An 18,677-nucleotide genomic window follows, 5' to 3' on the forward strand; every position below is an offset into this window, starting at 1 on the left:
GCCTTTCTTCTTCTATTCCCCTCATGACAAGTGAGTGGTCAGATGCTTTTCTTACCTCAAGCTTGTCATCAAAATATGAATGGAGTGACCTTGCGGGCGGATGTGGACCAAGGACAGCGAGTTTCTCTTGAGTTGTGGGAGATATAGAACATGATGTAGAAGAAAGTCTGGAAGACCAGGCAGTTTAAGCCTGATTGTGCCAAGCCCTGATGGCTTGATTTTTGATTGGTCTGCAAAGTATACTGCTCCATCAACATTGTCAGTGAATTCTTCAAAAAAAACTTTTCTATGAGTCATGTGGCAGGTTGCTCCTGAATCAAGCAACCAATCATTTTTCCAAGAAGCAAGTGAAGTATTAAATAAATCTTCATTTACTCCAATATTACATTGTGCTCCAATATTACATTGTGCCACAACATAGTGAGCGGATTCAGGTGCTTTACCTTTGTCTGTATCATCAGTTTTACCTTTATGTTGGTTTCTTTGCTGCTCAATTTTGTCCCATGGTAACTTGCATGTAGAGGCATCATGTGATCCATTTCTTTTGCAGTGTATGCAATGCAAATCTGCCTTTTCTCCTTGAGAGTGTCTGCCCCCCTGCCTCTGAAATATCTTCCTCTTCCTCTGTGACCACCTCTTCCTCTGAAAGAATCTTGAGCAGGATGCTTTTCTTTATGAGCAAGGCACACAGCCTCTTCAGAAGATTCAGGGGCTGTCTTCTTTCCAAAATCTTTCTCTCTTTCAGCAAATTTTTTCACAAGAGAGTCAAAGGTAATGTCTTTAAATTTTCCATTTGCTTGCAATGACTCAAGATAATTGGAGTAAGTAGGATAAAGTGCCTTGAGAAAAGCGATAAGAGGAATATCCAAATCAATTTTAGTGGCTTGGATATCATGCATTATAGACTTTACTTCGGATGCAAGAGCAAGAGGATCATTATTTTGCAATTCAAGAGTGAAGAGCTTAATCATAAGTTGAACAACTTCAAGTGCAGAATGTGAGTCATAGAGTTCTTTCAGCTTTTGTAAGGCTTCGAAAGCAGTTGAAAATGGCGTAATATGGCGACTCACCTCTTCACTTACAGATGCTGCAATTAATGCATAGGCTTTGTTGTTCTTATTTTCCCAAATGGCGAGCTCTTTGTCTAAGGTAGGTTGTTCTGGCTGTTTGTCTCTGTCTCCAATGCACACTCCTTTCCACAACTCATTGAAAATGAGGGTGTGTTTTATCATCCGGGACCACTCAGGATAGTTCTCCTTGCCAGTGAGAACTATTCCCACAATGGATATGATTGAATGCATTCTGTAACAAAAAACTTCTGCTGCAAAATTTTACTCCTAATGGGAAAAATAAAATTCTGATATGACAGAACAGCAAATTCAATTGGATAGCAAATGTCAATACCCAAGACTGTAGATACACAAAATTGTACAATGCATTCAACTGGACACCGCTTTGATACCAGGAGCAGCGCTTAAAGATAAGCCAACATTCAATGTAATATGGTTGGCGTTAAATATTTAAATTTGATGGCAGCGTTAAATAAATATGGGACAGCATTAAACAAGAGGCAACGTCCAAAGTCGAAAAACTCAGTACTCATTTCATAGTTCTGATGGCAGACATCTCATCCCAATGGTTTGCCATGTAGTCTGAGAATGTTTTAAACAAAACATTAAACATCTATATTCTAGAGTTGCTGCTTACAATTTGCGGCAACATAATAGTAGAACTAATGAAATCTGCAAAGCTCACTGACAAGACTAAAAAATCACCATAAATCCCTTTGATTCTCTAGACCTTGAAGCCACGACTGTTTCTCCTACCACGAGCCATCTCAAATTTCCTACCCTAAGATCGAACATATGGTTTAGTGTGGTTGTGCGGAACACCTGGTGCCCTTCCACGCAGGAATGAACTACGGTGCTTGACAGCCCTTCCACGCAGGAACGAACTACGGTGCTTGACAGCCCTTCCACGCAGGAACGAACTATCACGCAAATGGCTCTTGGGGCCACGCAACAAGAGACCGTTCGGTGGACGACGCAGCGATCAATCAAATATATGCTGCGATAGTTTTGGTTTTAACGGAGATGGCTTCAACGGAGCAATGATAGCATGGGTGATAGTTTTGGTTTCTGGTGATAATGCTTCACGCAGATAGGATTATGAGATGGCTTCAACGAAGCAGGAGAGCATTTGAGTTTGTTGTCCAAGTGAGGAAGACAGGCGGTCAAGATCAACAGCGGAAAACCATGCAGCCAACTGTCCCACCGCGCAGTAATGGTTTCTGAATTTAGGCAGCAAGAAAACAGTGGATAGACTGCGCAGTAGGCACGTAGAGAGGCAGTGGACAAACTGCGTAGTAGACAGAGAGCACAGTAGACAGTGGACAAAGAGCGCAGTAGGCAGACTCCATAGGGGCAGTGGACAGAGAGTGCAGTAGGCAGAAGGGAGTTACAACTAATTTTGGGAGCTGGCTCTGATACCATGTCAGGCCAGGCAGTAACTCCTCAAAACAAATTGATTCGTATATTATTCCTTCAGGTTGGTCTTTATTATATACATGAGGGAGAGACTGTTCACTTCATCTCCCGATGACTGTTCATATTACTTATTATTTATTTACATTATATTCACCCAATCCTGATGATTAGGTGTCAACAGTAATGGAAAACGGAAATAGTTACCATTGAATGACGACTTGCTTGCATCAACATTCCAGATCTATTGCATTTCAGGCGCTTATAGAGCTTGGTTTTTTCTGCTCTGCTTAGAGCACGCAAACTTTCAAGCCCCTGAGCTTTCTGTCAAACAAGGCGTCTTGTTATAGAGTCTTTAGGCTTTTATATCCATTTGTTAACAAAAATCTGTAATTCAAATTAAAAAGTTCAAAAATATCCATTTGTTAACAAGGCAATCCGTTTGTCTAGGTCCTGGGTTATAACCTTAAACTGATCTGCTTCCAGTTGGCAGACTACTGCTGGGTGGTTCAGGTGCCCTAGGTCAATGAAATGTTGCCCACTGAGTTCTGGCACGAACTGAAGCCTGCTCAGACGTCTCCAACAGGAGAACCATTGAGAACCATTATTGCATTGCAGTGGGCTTTTGGCCCAAGGCTGTGTGGGGTATGTTGTAAGCCTCCCTATGCTTCAAACTAATTATTCAGGGATTTGAGTTACCTTCAGCAAGATGGCCATCCCCTGATGAGATTTCTTAAGTTTTTTTCCCTTTGAAAAGAAAGGAGAAAAGGGAAAGCTGTTTGTCTTTCAAAATCAGAAGACAAGCAACTTTGGGGCATTATGTGATCATGTTACTCGAGACAACACATTCAAGCTGTTGGAAAACCAGGCTTGTACCTTGAAAAAGAGTTCAGTGACATATGTTGACAGTCCACATCGAAGCTTACAAAAGGCAATGATTTCTGAGGCAAAGTAAGAAAAATAAGCGGCCACAGGCACCACACAACATCTCATTCCTTTTCAATGAAAGCCCTAGAAGACACTAGACAGAGAAATCTGACAAGGGGCCAGCTTATTTTTCTTTTACAAAGATTTCAACAAACGAAATGTTATTTTCTCGAATCCAGGCACCCATGAAGGGAGATAGACACCTGGAATCTTAACCAATCAGTTTCAACTTTAGACTCTAAACATACTTTGCTAACACAGAATGCAGTTTGTGAGCTTCATGAGAGATGTTTTCGCTGTCAAACAGACAAGAAACAACTGCCACACCCTTCAAATTGGGTAGATACATTTCCATGAGCCCATGTACATTTTCAATATTAATGCCTCCAATAGCAACGACAGGCAATGGACTACTCTCACAGACACTTTGCAGACCACTCAACCCAATAGTTTGGTTATTTTTCTTTGTATTAGTTGGATAAACACCACCAGACCCAATGTAATCTGCACCCTCCTTCCAAGCTTTTAGAGCTTGCTCTGGAGTTTTGCATGATGCTCCGATGATTTTGTTAGGTCCAAGAAGAGCTCGAGCTACTTTAACTGGCATATCTGATTGCCCAAGGTGTACTCCATCTGCATTGCAGGCAAGTGCCACATCTAAATGGTCATTTATCAACAGAGGTACTCCATATGACCGTGCAACTTTCAAACATTCTTCAGCTGCATTGAGAATTTCTTTGGTTTCAGCTTCTTTCTCTCTGCAAAGCAAAACCATAAAATTTAAGCCTTCATTTTGTGAGTTCAACCCAACTTCAGCAATTTAATCAAGATAGGAATGATGGATTCAAAAGTTTCAACAGTTCATAAACCTCAGCTGTATGATAGTTGCTCCCCCTTCAATAGCAGCCCTGACAGCCTCCGAGATAGAACGACCCCATTTCTTATTCATTCCAGAATCTGTTACGGCATACAAAAGAAGATCATTTGGCTTGAATCTTCTTTTAGTTGGGCTGGTTTCCGTATCAATCAACTTGAAGAAGTGATTGAAAGGACCTTGAGGTCCATTTCCAATAAAAAAATCTCGACTGGATTCAAGAGCTTCTTCAACAAAACGTTTCGATGCCTGCATAACTTTGATCAGTAATCAAATTTTGCTGTCATAATCATAGTTACGATATACAACTTTGATCAATAATCAAATTTTGCAGTCATAGTCATAGTTTCATAGTTTTACTTGATTTGTGCTCGCCAAGGCAAGTAACTCAGCATACTGAGGTATAAGAAAACACAAAAAATCATTTAAATACAAAAGGCACTGATGAGTATGGCAAGTGTTGACAATGGAATCATCACTTAGCAAACTAAGGAATACTGGCCAGGGCTGGGAACTTGTGAAGTATGGTGTGTATTAACCAATTAATGCTTTGTCAACAGGAATCAGAAAAGTAATGATCCAAGTACTTATTCAAGGATCATACTCACATACTCAGGAAGTCGGGAATACCAGGGATTCATATTTGGGAGCATCACAACTATGGCCATAGTATGATACCTCACTCAATTTTAAAGGATTGCTAATTCTCTCCATGTTTGAAAAAGTAAAATTCTCATTGAAAACTGCAGAAAATTATGGTTGATTTGGTTTCTAGTTCTGATCATTCTCTCTTAATGTTAATTTGAATGCCAGTAATACAGCCTGTTTTAAGAATATTTTTCCCATTCTAGAGAGAGGTATTGGAGTGACGCATTCCAAACACTACAACGAGATGACTCGCTAGGTTCATAGTTAGCATGAGTGGATTTCCTTTTTCCTACTTATCAACACCAATAGAGAATGGATTGTTAAGATGAGCAAGATTGCATGTACCAGGACAGCTGGAAGCATTGGAGCTCCCTTTGCAAGTTCAGCCGCAATGCATGACGCCAAAGAACACCCTGTTCCATGGGTATTACGAGTCTCAACACGTGGTCCTTGAATCTCGCGATAAGTTTCTCCTGCAGTATGATATTCACAATTTATGATAACGATTTGACGAGATATTAAGATAATCAACATAACCCAAAAATATAAATGGAAAATGGATGCCAAAAATCAGTGTTGTTAAGTTTGAAACACAAACACTGCATCCAAAAAATGCAACATTTAGTTTTAAGTTCTAACATTTTTCACAAATATGCCTCCTTCAAAGGTTTGAATAATTAAGAAAGCATCCTTAAATATACCATCGTAAAGAATGTCAATGACAGATCCAGCAGTATCTAGGTGACCTCCCTTTATGAGAACATACCTGAACCAGGAAAGTAAAATCGGTTGAGTTCAACCTGATTGCTCAAGTTATGAAACTGAGTCAGCCAAATATATTGACTTCTAATATTTTAAAGTGTAAATTTTAATTAAGAAATAACTTAACGTTAAACTAGCTGAGTTTGACCAGAAAACAAGGAAAACATCAGAGTTCAATAGTTCCAACTTATGTCTATGTCAATACAAACTGTGAAGTATATTTCAGTATAATAACCTTGGTCCCAGCTTGTGTATGGATTTTGCAGCTGCACGCATATCAGCTATAGTTTCCAGCGACTCTCCACCTACTAAAGCTGATGCTTCTTTCAAATTAGGAGTGACAATATCTGACAATGGTAGAAGCTCTTGCCTAAAGAATACAGCCAGAATAATAGAATCAGATAGATGCATTTGGTCACTGCACCTGAAGTCTAAAGAACCAAACCATAAACATATGCTTCAGAAGCCACACAAAAGGCATTATGATGTGATATTGCCAATAGAATAAATTATATAGTATAGTTAAAACTGCACAAAGTAAACAAAAACAAGGAGAGGAGGCGAAAAATGTTCAGAAGATCATTTTAATTGGTTTACCAACAATGAGTGATCCAAAATGGATCTTGAATAAAACCTCCAAGTCTAAGTCTTCAAATATGTTAACAAAGGAAAGACCCGATGGAGTTATAAAACAGAGTATGGCGGAGAAACAGTGAAAGAATGGCGGAAAACCCAAGTTAAAGTGAAAGCAGAGAAGCACAACCTTAATGCCCAAGAGCCGTTGGATCTACGGGATCAACGGACAAGATTGATATCGCATCGGGAGAAAGCAAGCAGTGTTAACGGGCCTTAGCCTTAAGAGAAATGCAATAGCGATACAAGCGAAACAACGTGAACCATTGATCAAGCGCGCAGATCAATGGTCCAAATCAACTACCAATATCGCATTGCATGGAACCAAAGGGAGGACTTAACACAGGCAAACCCGAAGGAGTTATGAAATAAAACAGCGAAGGGTTTGAGTTCCGTGGTAAGCGGTATTTCGGGCAGGCTTCAAGCAGTAAGCAGTATTGGAGAGGCTCCGCCCAATTCCATACACTGGCCGACACGTAGCACGCCGCAGGAGAGAGAAAACCGCTTTTTTGGGCGGGTAATCTCCGTGCAAGTGGGCCATCCGAAATGACTGTCATCTGTCGGATTGAAGATCGCAGATCAACGGTGGAGATTGCATCGCAATATCGCATCGCAACAATATATGGGAATGGACCATGGCCCGTGGCATTGCGAAGGGCCGATATGCGATACGCCGATATCGGCGATCGGCGAGTGGACTGGAAACAATACAAAGACCTGCGATATGCGACATGCGATAGACCCGGACCCGATAAGGATTATAGGTCGGATTTAAATATATTTGAAGTCCGGTTTTTGCGGATTTCTTTGTATTTCCCCGTGTATTGATGTTTGACCCATAGCCGATGCGACTTGCGATTGCGATCAAGGCGGACCTGACGGGGTTTATAGGTGCGGCTGTATAAAATTTGAAGTCCACTAATAAGCGTTTTTCCTATGTATTTTTGTGTATTTCTCTATGTAAACAGAGAAGCAATTCTTTGGGATTTTCACCCGCACTGGTCCTTTCCGTTTGAAAACAGATGGGCACCATACCTTTAGTGTTTTACAATGATTATTTAACGCTCGAAAGGGAGATGAACAGACAGGGCCGGGAGCCCGAAAGCCCAAGGAGGGAAGGCAAACAGACAGGGCTAATAGGCTTAAAATCCATTCAATGGCGGAACAGAAAAGACAGCGACAGAGAAGAGAGCAAGAGAAAGCAGAAGACAGAGAGCAAGAGGGAGAGTCTGTGCACTTTTTTAGACTCGAGGATTTCGAGTAAATCCCTATTGTTTTGTCACTGTTGTGTTGAGACTCTATTCGAGCTCACACTTGTAATATTCTGCTCTTAAAGACATAATATAGAGGTCGACACTAAAAGCTGCACCAAGAGACATAGCCAGGAAGTCTGGTGAACTCCTTGATTATTTTGCTATGTTGATGTGTGTATTTATTATGTTTTATAATTGTTCATTGTCTATATTATTCGCAATCTTTTCGATCCGTTGCACTAAATAATATAGGTATTCCTACACATGAGTCTATAATACCTGAATACTGATTTAAGATCTCATTTTCAGATCAAGTGGTATCAGAGCATTTGGTTTTGTTAAGGTTAGACAAGCTTGTGCTAGATTTTGAATGCTAACTAGATTAAAGCTCAGACTAGGAGAAGGAGAACTTGTTGAGGCTAATCCAGAGATTGGAAGAGTCTATTCTCAGAGGAGAATGGCAGAAGAAACTCCATTGTGATCAGAATCTCAATTTATAGAAAGTTTTAGGGCACTCCAAGCCATGGCGGAAGAGATGTATCTGGAATTTAAGAAGGGTCGAGGTAAAAGCACTTCAACACCTAAACCAGACAAAGGAGCAGAGAAACCTTTCTAGTTGCCCCTCCAGAAGGCAAAGGAAAAGGAGAAATGCCTTCTCCATCATCTCCTCCAACATCACTTTCATCGTCCTCATCATCTTCTAGCTCTTCTAAGAAAAAGAAGAAAACTTCCTTAATCAAATTAGATGTGAAGTTTGATTTGCCAATTTATGATGGAGAACTCAATGCAGAAAAACTAGATAATTGGATAAGACAAATTGATGTATATTGCAGGGTGCAGAACGTTGATTTAGAAAGGAAGAAGATTCAGATGGCTAGCCTTTGACTTGGAGGAACTAAACTAGTATGGTGGGAAGGCAAGACACAAGCTGATCTGCAAAAACATGGTAAAATCATTTCTACCTGGAATGAATTTGTTTCTGCTATCAAAAAGCAATTCTATCATTTAGCTTACATGCAGCAGGCAATGATGAGTTGGCAAACTCTTCGTCAGTTGAAGGGTCAGAGTGTACAGAGTTATACTCAGGAATTCAGAAAGAGAGCTTTAACTCTAGGCATATCATTAGATTCCCCTGAGACTTTATTGAAGTATATAGGTGGTCTTCATAGCTATTTAAAGCATACTATTCTCATGTTTAATCCCACTAGCTTAGATGATGTATCAGTTCAAGCCACACATCTAGAGGCTAGAGGTAAGAATGTAAACCCAGAGGTTGAGGGATCATCTAAATATTCTGTAAGCAAAAGTAAGGAAAAGAAGAAACTGAAATGGAAGGAGAGGAAAGCAAACACTGTAAAGAAGGATAAACCTTCATGCACTCATTGCAAGAAAGGACACAATGAGACACACTGTTGGTTTCTGCATCCAGAACGGAGACCTGAGAGGTTCGGTGGAAAGAAGAAGAAGAATGTTGCTGCTATTCAACAAGACTTGGGATCAGATTCAGGCGATGAAACAACAGTTACAGCCATAGGTATTAAAGGTAAAGATTCTGAACCATCCACAAGTAATTATGCACAATCTGTTGATAATGAAAGTAATGATAGGGAAAGAAATGAGCTTTTTCGTATTAGAGTAATTTCCAAGCATAATAAGATTGATACTTTATTTGATAGTGGATCACAAGTAAAGTTGATTTCTGAAACAACTGTAAAGAAGTTGGGATTAGAAACAAAACCTCATGAGAAGCCATATCCATTCGGTTGGGTGTGTGATAAAACAAAGCTACAAGTAACGAGACAATGTAAACTTAGGTTTGCTATTGGATCAACATTTGTAGATGAGGTTGAGTTAGATATAGTTCCATTGGATATATGTGGTATTCTAAGTCACCGAGTTCGTCCTAAACCCCCTATGAATCCCGAATCCAACGAATCCGACACGATTCGGTCCGGATTCGTGTCCAAATCATATGACACGTCGTGTCCGAGGTCTTGTCACGATTTTCAAAAGCGTGTCGCGATTTTGGGACACGTGTCCTGTTTCCAGGACTCGCTAAGCTCAGTGTGGGAAAGAAAATGGCGTGTTTGCTCATTAATATTTTCATTTGGCAAGTGATTTGTGTTGTTGCAACAAGGAGTAGAGCATTTTGGCAGCTTCATGATCAAGTCTAGGCCCTAGTATTGATATGCTATTCATGGTAATGTTAAATTCTTAAGTAAAAGTGACATTCTCCTTAATCTTCATTTTCATCCTTTTACTTAAATTTTTAACATTACCATGAAATGACTCAAGATGTTTGAGAGTGGTTCCGAACTCATTGGATTTCATATGGAGAAAGTAGAATTTTAGATTTCATTCAAAATCCAGCATAATTATCAGTTTTTCAGGATTTTAGGATTGGGGGATTGCAATGTTTCCATTGAATTTTGTCATGTATTAGGGTATGGAACTCGTATTTAATCAAGAGCACAAAACCAAGAGCTTTTGAATATGTCGCTCTCGCTCCCGTTTTCGCTCCCGCTCCCAAATAGCATTGTTCCTGATGATATGGGTCTGGACACCACTGTTGAGTTGGCATTGGCCAACATGGATCTTAATGATCCAGTGCTAGAGCCTATTAGATTTGATGACTTAGAGGGGTCAACCTCCATACCAGCAGATGCAGAGGCGACTATGGATACAGGGGAGGAGGAGGATGCAGAGGAGTGCAGTGGGGACCATGATGATGGGGACAGTGATGCTGATTCTGATGCTGATTGATGCCTTGAGGCTTGTATACTTGTAGTTGTTTTATATTTTCTATTTCTATTTGCCATTGGCATTGCACCAACACTACTTATGTAACACATTTTGATTTGATGACTTAATGAGAAAACTACAATTGTCAGTGTGTTTATCTTACTATCTTGTAGTTGTAAGTTGTCTTTCAGTTATGAATTATGAATCATGATTTAAATTTTTAATAGATTTATCATTTATGTGACCAGTACCACTGACATTTATTTGAATTTTGTATGTACTATGCATGCTAATAGCTATAGATGAAGATCTATGTTTGAAATCAATAAATTTGTATCATTAATTAAAATTTGTGTAAGAAATATGATAATATCTAATTTTTAATATATATATATATATATATATATATATATATATATTTTTTTTTTTAATAAAATAATATATAACGTGTCCTGTTCCGGAGGGTCAGCGTGTCTGAATCCGACACCACGAATCTCGAATCCTACGTGTCCCGAATCCCCGTGTCAGGTGACTTAGGTGGTATTGTTTTGGGAAGTCCATACTTGTATGATAGCAAAGCTATTTTCTATAGAGTTGAGAATAAGTATCAACTCACTAAAGATGGAATGGAATATATTGTAAGAGCTCATAAACTCAAAGGTAACTATTCTCTCATAAACTCAGGACAGATGAAAAGAATTGTGAATTCAAGTAAGCATTTTTTACTAATGGTTGTAAAGGAAAAGGACCCTGAAAAATCCAATGCATTTGAAGGTTGTGATTCTAAACAGAAAACTGATTTAGTTAAAGTTGTTTCAGAGTATGATGTTCTATTTCGAGAACCAAAAGGTCTGCCTCCCAAGCAAGAAATAGTACATGATATTTATTTGCAGCAAGATGCTCCATTACCTAACATTGGAATGTACAAGTTATCAACTTTAGATAATGCAGAGATAAAGAAGCAGGTACAGGAGTTGCTCGATAAAGGGTTTATACGACCAAGCACATCACCATGTGGATCTCCAATCGTGCTGATGAGAAAGAAAGATGGTTCGTGGAGAATGTGCATTGGTTATAGAGCACTAAATAAAATAACGATCAAAAATCGTTATCCTCTTCTTCATATTGATGATTTATTAGATCAATTGAAAGAAGCAGTTTACTTTTCTAAGTTAGACTTGCGAAGTGGCTATCATCAGGTCAGAGTTGCAGAACAGGATGCATGGAAGACTGCTTTCAAGACAAAGCAAGGACTTTATGAATGGTTGGTTGTGCCTTTTGGCTTAACTAATGCTCCTGCTACATTTATGAGAGTCATGAATGATGTACTCAAACCATTTATTGATGACTTTGTGACTGTTTATTTAGATGACATTCTTGTTTTTAGTAAGACATGGGAAGACCATGTAAAGCATGTAAAGCAGACTTTAGATGTTTTAAATAGAGAAAATATCTATCTAAAACTATCAAAACGTGAATTTGGCAGAACATCTTTAAATTATTTGGGTCATATTGTAGGGGGTGGTGAATTGAAGATAAATCCCTCTAGGGTTGAAGTCATTATGAACTAGCCTAAACCCAAATCTGCTACAGAGGTTAGGAGTTTCCTAGGGGCAGCACAATACTGGAGAAAGTTTATTGCTAACTTTTCTTTGATCGCAGCTCCATTACATGCTTTAACAGGATTGAAACATGTGTTTCAGTGGGGAGGCAAACAGCAGAAAGCCTTCGACACCTTAAAAGAGAAAATCAGTACAGCACCAGTACTAGGCTACTAGCACTGTCAGATCTTCAACATCCATTTGAGATTGAGACAGATGCCAGTGACTATGCCATGGGAGCAGTGTTGATGCAACACGGAAAACCCATATGCTATCATTCTGAGACATTTACTTCTGCAGTAGTTAATTATCCCACATATGATAAAGAATTGTATGCATTAGTACAAAGTGTGAAAAAGTGGAAACATTACCTAATGGGTAAAGAAACAATCATACATACAGATCATTAACCACTTCAATATTTGCACTCACAAACTAAATTGCAGTAATCAAGACATTATAGGTGGATGGGTTTTCTACAGCGATTTCATCTCGTCATCAGATATAAGAAGGGCATACACAATAAGGTTGCAGACATGTTATCAAGACCAATCATAAATGCATCTACTATACTTAAGCATAACTCAGTAATGCATGAAAGTTACATTGAACAATATGCTCAAGATGTAGATTTTAAAGATGTATATGTAACTTTAAGTCATGGCAAGCAAGTAGAAGAATTGGATTATTATGCAAAGGACCAACTTTATATCATTTGGGAAAGTTATGCATTCCACAAACTGAAAGAGTTAACATAATTCGAGAAGCACATACTTCTCTCATATTAGGGCATTTTGGTGTAAGTAAAACAATTGCACAATTGCAAAGGTTCTGTTATTGGCTAAGAATGCATGAGACAATTTCTAGATATATCAAAGGGTGTGCTATGTGTGCTACAAGGAAGCCCAGTAATAGAAAATTAGGCTTGTACACTCCACTTCCAATTCCTTCTCGTCCTTGGGAAAATGTTTCCATGGATTTTGTTGGGGGATTGCCAAAGTCTAGGAAAGGTCATGATTATTTGTATGTTGTTTTGGATAGGTTCAGTAAAATGTGTATTTTGATACCATGTAACAAGTAGATTACAGCTGAACAAACAGCAAAGTTGTTCTTTCAAAATATATGGGTTCATTTTGGTTTACCCACTTCTATTATATATGATCGAGATTCTCGATTTATTGGGAAGTTTTGGTCAAGTTTATGGGAGTTGATGGACACCAGGTTGAAGAAGAGCACAGCATTTCATCCACAAACAGATGGTCAGACAGAGGTGGTCAACAGGACAGTGATCTAGTTGCTCAGAGGCTATTGCAGCAAGCATCCCAAGCTTTGGGATGAGCATTTGTGTTATGTGCAGCATGCTTACAACCGTGCCAAGCACTCTTCTACTCATAGATCTCCTTTTGAGACTTGTTTTGGTTTTATACCAAAGTCTCCCTTGGATTTTGTCTTTGGTAAAGACATAGCAGTTGATGGACACAGTGATGTGGACAAAGCAACCAAGTTCATTGAACAAATCAAGAAACAGCGAGAAAGAAGTCAAGCCAAGTACAAGGCAAGACATGACAAGCATCGGGTTGAGCATAGTTTTCAAGTTGGTGATCAAGTCTGGCTGTACATCAGCAAAGACAGAATGCAAGATGAAGGTAAGAAGCTAAAACTAATAAGGTATGGACCTTTCAAGATACTTGATAAAATTGGTGAAAATGCTTTTTGCCTTGATTTACCAGCTTATATGCAAATCTATTCAGTTGTTAATGCAGAAAACTTGAGATTGTATGAACCATCAACGATTGAGGATCTTGAAGAGCAAAGTCAATGGCCTTCTATCGAGGATCTGTTGCCTGAATATCTCAATGAGTTACAGGAAGACAAATTCCTGGACACGAAGGTGAGAACTATGAGTCGAGGGGATGTTGAGTACCTGAGAGTAGGGCTCAAAGGTTCAAATCCAAGCAAAGCACGATGGATAGAAGTTAAACAAGTGAGGGAGTTGTATCCTCACTTGATCGATGCCTAAAAACCAACTTTTGGTGGTCCAAAAGCTTTTCAGTGGGAAGGCGTGATCCAAAATGGATCTTGAATAAAACCTCTAAGTCTAAGTCTTCAAATATGTTAACAAAGGAAAGACCCGACGGAGTTATAAAACAGAGTATGGCGGAGAAACAGTGAAAGAATGGCGAAAAACCCAAGTTAAAGTGAAAGCAAAGAAGCACAGCCTTAATGCCCCAGAGCCGTTGGATCTACGGGATCAACGGACGAGATTGATATCGCATCGGGAGAAAGCAAGCAGTGTTAACGGGCCTTAGCCTTAAGAGAAATGCGATAGCGATACAAGCAAAACAACGTGAACCGTTGATCGAGCGCGTAGATCAACGGTCCAGATCAACTACCAATATTGCATCGCATGGAACCAAAGGGAGGACTTAACATAGGCAGACCCAAAGGAGTTATGAAATAAAACAGCGAAGGGTTTGAGTTCCGTGGTAAGCGGTATTTCGGGCGGGCTTCAGGCAGTAAGAAGTATTGGAGAGGCTCCACCCGATTCCATACACTGGCTGACACGTAGCACACCACAGGAGAGAGAAAACCGCCTTTTTCGGGTGGGTAATCTCCGTGCAAGTGGGCCATCCGAAATGACTATCATCCGTCGGATTGAAGATCGCAGATCAACGGCGGAGATTGCATCGCAATATCGCATCGCAACAATATATGGGAATGGACCATGGCCCGTGGCATTGCGAAGGGCCGATATGTGATACGCCGATATCGGCAATTGGCGATCGGCGAGTGGACTGGAAACAATACAAAGACCCGCAATATGTGACATGCGATAGACCCGGACCCGATAAGGATTATAGGTTGGATTTAAATATATTTGAAGTCCAGTTTTTGCGGATTTCTTTGTATTTCCCCGTGTATTGATGTTTGACCCATAGCTGATGCGACTTGCGATTGCGATCAAGGCAGACCCGACGGGGTTTATAGGTGCGGCTGTATAAAATTTGAAGTCCGCTAATAAGCGTTTTTCCTATGTATTTCTGTGTATTTCTCTGTGTAAACAGAGAAGCGATTCTTTGGGATTTTCACCCGCACTGGTCCTTTCCGTTTGAAAATAGGTGGCCACCATACCTTAAGCGTTTTACAATGATTGTTTAACGCTCGAAAGGGAGATGAATGGACAAGGGTCGAGAGCCCGAAAGCCTGAAAGCCCAAGGAGGGAAGGCGAACAGACAGGGCCGATAGGCTTAAAAGCCATCCAATGGCAGAACAGAAGAGACAACGACAGAGAAGAGAGCAAGAGAAAGCAGAAGACACGGAGCAAGAGGGAGAGTCTGTGCACTCTTTTAGACTCGAGGATTTTGAGTAAATCCCTATTGTTTTCTCACTGTTGTGTTGAGACTCTATTCGAGCTCATTGTTCTGATTTCTAACAAAATTTTAATCTTTATATCTATATTCCATTTTTGTATGTAATTTGTATTATATATATAGAGAGAGAGAGAGAGAGAGAATTTCCATTTATTAAAATTGGGGCATTACAAAGCCAAGAAAAAACTTGAAACCAAATTTTTACTATGCAGCACTGAACGAATCACTTATTCAAGAAATCTTTGACTCAACACAACAGTCACGTAAACAAGTTTTAGTCTGAGAGATCATTCTTCATACAATAGTCTCGATTTCACACATTATTGTTGATACAAGTGTCTCAATCTGAGACAACTATTAAGCAAACTTTGAAAGTGATAATGCCGAAAATTAATAAATATACATAACTAAAATGCAGTTGAATTTCAATTGGGTCTTGGTTAGATTGTAAAGCGGGGGTGTTTCATACCCACCCACTAATGTTCAAATCCTCCTGAGACACATTTTACCCCACGTGGGCCATCTCACCCATGCAAGCGATCTGTTTCACACAGCTGCGCACATGTACAGGTGGAAATTGAAAATAGATTCCCCCCAACCGTGGGTTCTCAGCCAAAGGGATCTTTCAAGAGTGTTCTAACCTGGCTACATTCCATTGTAATGCTCCCAAAATCGGGAGGACAGGTTTGCTACACTTTGGTAATCAGAAGCATCTTGTTGGAAAATATATATGTGTGTGTGTGCGCGCGCGTGCGTGTGTGGTAATCAGAAGCATCTTGTTGGGATATATATAAATATATATATATATAGTTGGAATGCAATTAACAGTTCAAAAAATGAGATTGAACTCATATCCTTCATATGATGAAAACCAAAATCAGTTTTCTAAAACTCTCATGTAATTAAAATCGATGAAACTATTTTTGTTTGTTGTATAATCTTCATCATTCCATTAATAAATCTGATAAATCAATAAGCATTTGTCTATGTTCATTGTTTATAAATACAGTTATGCAACAATTTAACTGAGCATAAGTCTGTTACAATCACAAAGACAATGCTTTCTTAATGACTTTGCAAATGGTTCAATTATAGAAAGACAAAAGCATAACTTTAGAAACATAACTGGAGGGCAATTTTGAAAATTAACTCCATACCTAAGTGCATCAAGAATAGTAGGACTTGCCAACACATCTCCACTTGTTGAAATCATAACTGGGTCAACCACTAATGCTGTACATCAAAGGATGAGTTGTATAACATTTACAAACACATGTTGACATCATCGAAATAATTCCAACTTAAAACATAGTACCTTGCACTGGATACTCCCTCAGGCTTCTGCATAAGACTTGAATAATGTCTGTAGAAGGGAGCATGCCTGTCTTTACCTACATTTGTTTCAAAGACAATACATAAGATTGTAATTCTATATACTCTATCAATACCAGAAAGTTCAAGCCATACTTTGCAATACCAAAATAGTCATGCCCTGGATTGACCACAGAATCATCTTAGCAAAAGGGTTCATTTCTCTCTTCAAGAGTACTTAGAAGATACAACAGTGCAAATATATCAAATAGTAAGTTTCAGTCTAATGATAGAGGATTGGCATTCACCAATAACAGGGTGTGAATTCATCTCCTTGAGGTTTACTACAACGAAACAAGTATAAGAATCCAGGAACAGCATAGGGTCTGTGTACCAGATATTTTTGAAGCCATAATTCAGATGGAAATGACATAGGGGTCTTGTCTTACAATGCCTGCATTTCTGTAGGCATTGTTTTAAAGGATGATCAATACCTATATTTGACGCCATAGATTGAAATGACAGAGGGATCTTAGCTTACAATGCCTGCATTTCTGTGGGCATTGTTCTAAAGGATGATCAACACCCATCCCATTGACCGATAATAGAAATTTCATTAATCTGCTTCTCGTGGAAAACCAGAGTCTAAAACTAATAAGTTTTTATAACTTTGAAATATTTGGTCATTGTATAAATTCATCATCAAGTGGAAAAGAAGGAAGCAAGATTTGCCAGCTGTAAAAGAGAAAAAAATAAGGTATCTTAACATTGCATCTTACCACATTGACTTCCATGTCGGATAACACAGATCTCAGCTGTTCATAAACAAAACCGTCTGGCACTAGATGAACACCCTTCAACCAGACAAAGAAGCAAATAAATGTTACCTAAAGAGGCCTTTACATATTTTACATACCCCAAAGGGAAAATACAGGTCTTTTAACTCCCAAAAAATGCAATCACATTGTTCCTACTAAAACAACTTGAGCATTAACTATTTATTATTGAAAAATACATCACAATCATTGGCCAATGCCAAAAACTACCAAGAAATGGAAACCAAAAGCATACAGGAAAAAATACCATGTATACTGACCAACACAATTTAATTCAATAAACCATGTCAAGGAGAATAAAAAGAAAAAGGAACTCACTTGTACTCCAACTGTGTTTTGAGCTGTGACAGCAGTTATGACAGTGGAACAGTAAACACCAAGGGCACCACACACCTTCATATCAGCTTGGATTCCTGCACCTGCTCCTGAATCTGAACCAGCAACAGTGAGCACATGTGGAACCTTACTTCTCTCACTTTTCTCCCCCCTCATCATATTTGATGAGTTATAACTGCACTTTAAGGTCTTTGAATTGACTGACACGCTCATGGAACTTGGTGGCATCCGAAATAATGAGATCATGTTCTGCCTTGAACTATTTTGATTGACAGTTTCTACAGTATAAGCATATCCATAACTCCCTGACAGAGCAGAGCCATAAATAAGTATTAATCAAACTTAGCTCAAATCATCTTCTCAATATCATTTCAAATTCAATTCTTCAAGTGCCAACAACAAGATACAACTAGAATGTGTTCCAAATTCTTCGAGTGCAACAAGATACGAGAGACAAACCAAATGAGACAATCACAATATGCTCTTAGAAAAAGATGCCAAAGATCTACGATACAATTTCTCAAGTAAGATATATGCTTTTAAAAGGAAAGATCACCAATATATCAAAGATCCACAATAGGTATTCACTTGCCCAATGATGATTAGATCATTTAGAACAATTTAGCCAATGATTATTAATATAAGATGCAATGACTATCACCACAAGGCTATCAATGTTCATACACAATTAGAAGCTTCCAAGATATTTCAATGCCATTATTATTCAATCATTCAAGATATGCTCAATCAGATTAGAACACTTAGAATTGCAATGCCAATGTAGATTTATCATTCACCAAGCAAGAATGACAATATGAGAGCACTTATTCACCAAGTTTCCAATGCCAATTAGAATAATCAACACAATTAGATATCAAAAGAGAAGCAATGTGACTTAGG

The 18,677-nt window shown here is 38.9% G+C and overlaps 1 protein-coding gene across 1 annotated transcript; it reads right to left on the reverse strand.

Moving 5' to 3' along the window:
* Positions 1–3,435: 3,435 nt before the first annotated feature.
* LOC149217099 (thiamine biosynthetic bifunctional enzyme TH1, chloroplastic-like) lies at positions 3,436–18,079 on the reverse strand. The gene is made up of 9 exons (XM_089392945.1): positions 17,760–18,079; positions 17,385–17,459; positions 16,610–16,685; positions 16,452–16,527; positions 5,930–6,064; positions 5,634–5,698; positions 5,278–5,405; positions 4,280–4,533; positions 3,436–4,168 (listed from the first exon to the last, which is right to left on the reverse strand). Exons 1-9 carry the CDS (start codon positions 18,021–18,023, stop codon positions 3,649–3,651), a joined length of 1,593 nt encoding a protein of 530 aa, XP_089249071.1. The 5' UTR covers positions 18,024–18,079; the 3' UTR covers positions 3,436–3,648.
* Positions 18,080–18,677: the final 598 nt, after the last annotated feature.

Source organism: Pinus tabuliformis, chromosome 1_1 (genome assembly GCF_031772625.1).
Source record: "Pinus tabuliformis cultivar Carrire ecotype Pingquan chromosome 1_1, CPIR1, whole genome shotgun sequence".
Lineage (NCBI taxonomy): Eukaryota > Viridiplantae > Streptophyta > Pinopsida > Pinales > Pinaceae > Pinus > Pinus tabuliformis.

What these genes read in the sequence shown, in the direction of transcription:
- LOC149217099 (XM_089392945.1), bottom strand. Translation starts at nt 18,023, where the DNA reads ATGATCTCATTATTTCGGATGCCACCAAGTTCCATGAGCGTGTCAGTC. An exon ending in ATACACAAGCTGGGACCAAG is followed by an intron (nt 5,699 to 5,929) that starts GTTATTATACTG and finishes TTCCTGGTTCAG; the next exon opens with GTATGTTCTCATAAAGGGAG. An exon ending in CATTGACATTCTTTACGATG is followed by an intron (nt 5,406 to 5,633) that starts GTATATTTAAGG and finishes ATCATACTGCAG; the next exon opens with GAGAAACTTATCGCGAGATT.